Here is a 6,292-nt window from a genome sequence, read left to right on the forward strand (position 1 = left end):
TCGAACAGAACTAACATCTAGCAATTTTCTGTTGGGTCAACGGGGTTGTCTATCGGCTCCCAAACACTAATATCCTGCATCTTGGTTAGTTTCTAAATTTGAAATAGAATTCTAGGTTCACTTACTTCCTCCGCCTCCATTTCCCGGAGCTGAAGGGCTTCGTAGTCTGTGACATCAACATCCCAAAAGAGTACCCTCACCCTACCACATGGATTTATATACCTCGCGCCGCAGACGGCTAAGAGTCTATTGTAGATGTAATCCGTGTATTCACGATCCTCGTTCTGAGGCCAGACAGACCATCTTCGCCGGACGGACACAGCTGTCCTCTGCGAGTCTATAGAGTGGGCATCATCTATCAGAGCTGCGTCTGCGTCGCCAGCTGTCCTCTCCGAGTCGATGGAGTGGGTATCGTCTATTAGACCTGCATCTGTGTCGCCGGCGTGAGCCTCCGGGCATGTGTTGTTGGATGGTTGGCTCGGGCCGATAGGGCGAGGATCCCTCGTTTGGTTTGTATCTGCACTGGCACTGGTCGACCTCGGACCTGTCTGGTTGGTAGGTTGGTGAGGGGGCCGAATTGGTTTATTCCTGCTGGAAGGCTTAGTTGGCCCGAGTTTGCAGAAGAGCCAAGCGATGAAGCGTTTCAACATTGCGCGGTTTCCTTGGTAAGGATCTATGGGGGCGGAACGGTGAAGATGGGAAGAGAAAGAGGAAGAGCAACGCTGTGTTATTTATAGACGGAGCAGCATCCGGGGAGCAAAATATCACACCATAGATGCGGCTGGTGAAAATAGATGGTTCGGGACAGGGAGGGGTCTGTTTATGTTGTATTGGCTGTTGGTGTTGGCCGGGCCATACAATGCTTGAGGTGTTGGTTGGTGATCACTCATCTAAGCCGCCCCGATGCACGCTGCACGCTGGCGAACTTCCAACACAAGGTTGCGTGTGGCTTAGGTGCGGTCCGCTTCCTGTGGGGGCCGAGAAATCCTGACAGTCGTATCGGAAGGTTGGAATGTTAGATCATGGAATTCCTGCCATCGCGATGGGTAAATTATCGGCCGATATAGATATAAATAACACGTATGAGGTACTTGTGTAATATCGCTACTCCGCACGACTCGAGAAACGGATGCTAGTACCAAGTGGGCAGAGGTTGAAGTCCATACAACGGAGGTGTCGCGGGATCACGGGTCGGTCCGTTTAGGAGCCCCCCAAGGAGTAAAAGGCACGGTAAGCGAAGAACGGCCGCCAGCCGCGAATAATGGGAAGAAAATAATTGCCCATCACAAAAGACGATTGCCGCAAACGACACCAACGACCGTCCGAGAAGACATGGGAGCCATTACAAACGATTACTGTGATGCAGCTTTTAAACTAGATCAGTGAGCCGGATGCAATATCCTCGCAAACCCGGCCGGCAATAATAAGCCCGACTATCATGGTCGGAAGGTGGATGGTATTAAGCTCTTCCCTTATAAAGAATGCCACCGTAGAGTGCCACCGGAAAGGGCCTGGAGTGGATCCGGAGCTGACCCGGAACGCACCCGGAACGCACCCGGAGCAGCGGCCGCCCCACTGACGTCACGTAAGCAGTTTGAAAGTGGTTTAGTAGAAATTACAATGATGGAATCGAGAAGACTCCAAGCTGCTTCGGTGTGGAGTGGATGGGCGGAGAACTGACGAGCATGGATGAGCTTAAGAGTTGCTGTGCTGTGCCGAGTAATTGGAATTTGTGCCAGGCTTCAATGTCCATTGATGCTGGGCCAAAATGGAGTTTCCAGCACAACTGAAATGGGCTATGTCCTCTGTGGGCTCTACAGTTGACATGAGCTTTACCGACTACAATATCAGTTTACCCTCATGTAGGCATGACCACGCTTGGATTGAAAAGTCGAAGGCGTCGCTAGATTCCGGTGGATGCGATAACCCGACGAATTGAGAAAAGAAAATATTCGAGTCACACATACAGCTATTGGCCTCACTCGATAGATTTGGAATCTTGAATCGCAAATACTTGTTCAAACGGCGAAAGTATATTCTGCTTCCGAACCACCAATACAATACAGCTATTGTACATATATGCCTTCCCCAATGCGAGAAGACACAAGGGGAAAAAAGGAAAGAAAAACAAAAAGGCAGCAGGAAAAAAAGGTACGGCTGCGCCCACGACCAGACATGCAAGTTACTCCGCTCCTGCATCGCGAGATGCCGAGCTTTGACCCCCCAGTGCTGTAGACGGAAATGCAAAACCAGACACAGCCCAAGCTCCCAGTTCAACCTACTACTCCTCATCATCGGTGTAGTAGTCAAACTCCTTGGGGACCGTAGCCTCCTCTTCTCCTTCGGCATCCTCATCCACAGCAGTCAACACACCTGCCGCAGCGGCAGCGCCGCCCGCGGGAGCGGGGGTTTCGGGAGCGGTTGTCGATGCACCGGCTCCGGGCGTTTCCCGAGCCGGCCGGAAGAGGTTGCTGAGTTCGCTGAGGGTCAAATCGCCGCCGGCCTGTCGCTGCAAGGCGTCGATGAACGGGTTGGTCGATGTGAGGCCACCGCGTTCTCTGCGGCCAGCGCCACCAGCAGGGGCAACGGGAGCACGCTCCGTCGTGACCTTCTTCAACTTCTCCTCCACAAGAGTCTTTTCTTCGCCGGAGCGGGTATCGTGGAGGAGGATAGGTCCACCGGTAGGCTAAGGAAAAGAACATCAGTTAGTAAATTGAGTTTTAACTGGACAGGGGAAAACAAAGTAAAAACTTGGGACAAAACGACATACCTTCTTAACGGGCTTATACCTGCCAGACGGGAAGCTGATGTATTTGAGCTGCCCGGGAAGCACCCGCGACATGTTGTCAATGTCATAGCCCACCTTCTCCTTCTCGGCCTTCTTCTTCGCATCGGGCGCCGCCGACTCGCCCTCCTTCTTCTCGTCCTTGGCATCTTCCTTGTCCTTCTTCTCCTTGTCTTCCTTCTTTTCCTTGTCCTCGTCGACGTCCATCTTGTCCTCCGCACCAACGGCGCCGCCGCTAGGCTTGACAGCTGGAACATCCAGATCCATGCTCTCGCGCCTCAACGCCCTCTCCTTCCTCTGGGCTCGCCTCTTGGCGTGCGCCGTGGTCGAGAGAATAGCCGTGGCAATGAGAGCGGGTCCTTCCTCGGCCTTCGCCTCCTGCTCAGGAGGATAGTCGAAGAGGCTGGGTCGCGTGGCGCAGTGGAACTTGGTATCCGGGATCTCGAGGTCGCCGTCAAGGCCGATGATGGACGTGGGCGAGAAGCTCAGCGACAAGAAGTGAGTGAACGGGAACCAGTACCAGTACTGCGTGAACACGGCCATGCCCACGATACCCGCCATGTTGAGGTTGCCCGTCTGCGTCTGGAGACCAATGGTGCAGTTGCGGCCACCGGCGTCAATGATGCCAAGAGCAAGAGCAGCGCCAAACTTGGTCATGGCGTCCTCGTGTCGGTCTCCGACCACCTTCTTCAGCGTCTTTCGAATCTCGCCAACCTTGGGGTTCATCGCCTCGTTCTGCTGCACCATGATCATGGACAGAGCAATGAGCGCACCTTGCCTGACGAAGTCGGTGGGGTCCTTCATCATGGGCTCGAGGAGGTCAACGGCCTCGTCGAGGCCGGTACCGGCGCACGAGATACCGAGAGCCATGGCGGAACCGTATCGCACATGAGGATTGTACGATTCTGAGAGGAGCTCGACCATGCGCGGCACGCTTCCAGGCTTCCTGAAGAGGATGAAGCCCAGACTCATGACGGCGATACGTCGTACATCGTCGCTCACGTCGCTAACGGCAACGTGAAGCAGCTTGCGGACGGCCTTGTTGCTGCCAGTACCACAGTAGGCAAGGGCAACGGTCATGATACCACCATAGCGCAGCGTCGGGTCCGGGTCGTTGAGGAGGCCTTCGATCATAACGTCGGCCCCTTCCTGTCGACCGTACATGATCAGCGCCATGCCGATGGCGATACCGCGCACAATCTTCTCGTGGCTCGTGTCACGGGCATAGCGGAGCATGGTTTGGATGGCAGTCGCGTTGCCGGTGCCTAACATGATGAGACCCATGGAGAGACCGACGGCCTCGCCGTTGAGCGCCGAGTCGGCGAACAAGACCTCCTTGAGGTTGTCGAAAATCTCCTCCGAGCCCGTCGCCATACCTGCGATACCAAGACCGAGGGCGCCGCCGTGCTGGATAACCTCCTCGTCGGCCTGGACGAACTTGGTCTTGAGGTACTCGAGAGCACCGGCACCGTGGTTGGCGTGAATCAAGCCATAGGCGTAGAGCGCGCCGCCCCGGCTATAGATGGAACCACCGTTGGGGCCACCCTCGCGAGGCAGATACGGCTCTAGAAGCTTCCTGGCTTGGCTCAGGTTACCACGGTGGATCACACCAAGAGCGGCCGTAGCGGTGAACTTGGACCAGTTGACGGCCTTGCCGAGCCAGTCGAGGTTGTCGCGGAAGAACTTGTCGTTCGTCGTTCCTTGGTTCATGAAAGCATTGCAGAAAGTAAGGGCGGTATGGAAGATGGAGTTGCGGCCTTCGAGGCTGTCGCGGACCTTGTTGAGAATGCTGAGGTCCGTGTGGTTGTTTCGGTAGAGGAATTCGAGGTTGAGCTGGATCGTCTTGCTGCCGGTGAGGATGGAACGGATATTCTTGTACACCTTAGCAACGTCCTCGGGAAGATCTTCGGTATCGTCCGCCGCGCTACTGTCCTGGGCTCCGTCGGCGAGAAGGGGCTCGTTCTCGGCAGCTTCGTCGGCTACGGTAGCCTGGTGAGGCTTGGGTTTTACCTCGCCGCTAGGGAGGGACTTCATGACCTTGCCAAGGAACTCTTGGGTGCTGTTGTCGTAGAGATCAAAGGCGATCTGGTATGCATTGGTGATGGACGCCTGCTCGCCCTGGTCGACGAGCTTCCGCAGCAACGTTGATGCCTCTTGGTCCGCATCGAGGTACACGACGCACTTTGCAATGGCAAAGTAGTCGGGGTTGGGAATGTCGTTGAGAAGCTCGAGGATGAGACGGAGGATCTCGGTGCGCCAGCCCCTCTCTTGAACAATATCCAAGCAGATGCTGAGCGCGTAGTCCATGAGCTCCTCGGCAGATGTCGCGGAATCACCGCTCGCATCGTCCTTGGCACGCTTGATGACGCGCTGGAGCACGTCGAGCTTCTTGGCCTCGACAGCGATTCCCACGACCTGACGGTACTTCTTTTGCTTGAGGCAATTGCTAAACAGGCGTTCTATCACTGCCTCGAGAGCTGCTCTTGTGGTCCGATCGGGCAGGTAGGCAATGGAACCATGTCGGCCGATCTTTCCGATTGGTTGGAAAGAGGGGTCGAGTATGGCATTGTCGACGGAAGCCCTAGAGAGCAGAGATCTGGGCGGAAGTGTGGTCTGAGAAAAGGGGGTAGTGGGAGAGATGAGCGAGGAACCATCAGCACCAGTGGTAAAGGTATCGGCGAGGATGGGCAGGCTGGTGTCAACGCGGGAGGCCTTGGGAACATGTTCGGTGGCATTAACGGCGATGTACTGGTCGATGCACTTGGAAATGATGGTCTCCTCGAACTCGCCGGGAGCGTCGAGCTTGAAGAGGTCGCCGGCGGCAAGGGCAAAGGTCATGCTGTCGTTGTAGGCCTGGAGATGATAGTAGACTTTGGAGAGGACGAGAGCGGCGAGTTGGCGTTCGGGAAAGGACTCGTCTTCGTAAAGCGCCTCACTAGAGAGATGATGGTTAGAACTTGATCGAGCCAAAAAGATGACCATAAATGGTCATCTCTGCAAAACTGGGTGACAAGGCATTGCAGGTGCCTTGTTGCATGATATCAACCCAAAGGGAAGAACGAGTCATTTTTATTCTCAACGTACATTTCACTTAGGGATCCAGCAACCTCCGTCCAGACGGTATCTACATCGTCGTTGAGGGTCTGAAGGGCGTAGACCTTGAGTTCGGGCTCCTCGTCAGCGAGGAATGCAAGCACGCCCGTGGCGGATATGAGGCCCGGCATTGTGAGACGTGCTAAGATGTTGGAGTATAGGTATATTGATATGTTTATCGAATCGGTAGAGGTCGAAATGATGGGTCGCTGCCTGTCTTTTGACGGTGTTGTTGGTGTTGTTGGTACTCGGCTCGATGGGCTGCGAAAGCTTGAGGAGACGTCGCTGCCAGGTCGCAGGTAATGTTTGGAATTTGAAGGAAATTAAATTTAGCCCGACAAAGGCGGCCGAGTATAATTTCGGAATTGGCAGAAATGAAGAAAAGGCGAGATAAACTCGTCGTGAGGATGATGG

The 6,292-nt window shown here is 54.8% G+C and overlaps 1 protein-coding gene across 1 annotated transcript; it reads right to left on the reverse strand.

The window, feature by feature from the left end:
- Positions 1–2,281: 2,281 nt before the first annotated feature.
- Positions 2,282–6,009, reverse strand: SAPIO_CDS4342 (26S proteasome regulatory subunit rpn2; the record flags this gene model as incomplete). The annotated part of the gene is made up of 3 exons (XM_016786916.1): positions 2,282–2,686; positions 2,771–5,720; positions 5,870–6,009. The coding sequence occupies 3 exons, from the start codon at positions 6,007–6,009 to the stop codon at positions 2,282–2,284; spliced, it is 3,495 nt and encodes a 1,164-aa protein (XP_016643518.1).
- Between the last annotated feature and the right edge of the window lie 283 nt (positions 6,010–6,292).

Source organism: Scedosporium apiospermum (genome assembly GCF_000732125.1).
Source record: "Scedosporium apiospermum strain IHEM 14462 chromosome Unknown SEQ_SAPIO_0091, whole genome shotgun sequence".
Lineage (NCBI taxonomy): Eukaryota > Fungi > Ascomycota > Sordariomycetes > Microascales > Microascaceae > Scedosporium > Scedosporium apiospermum.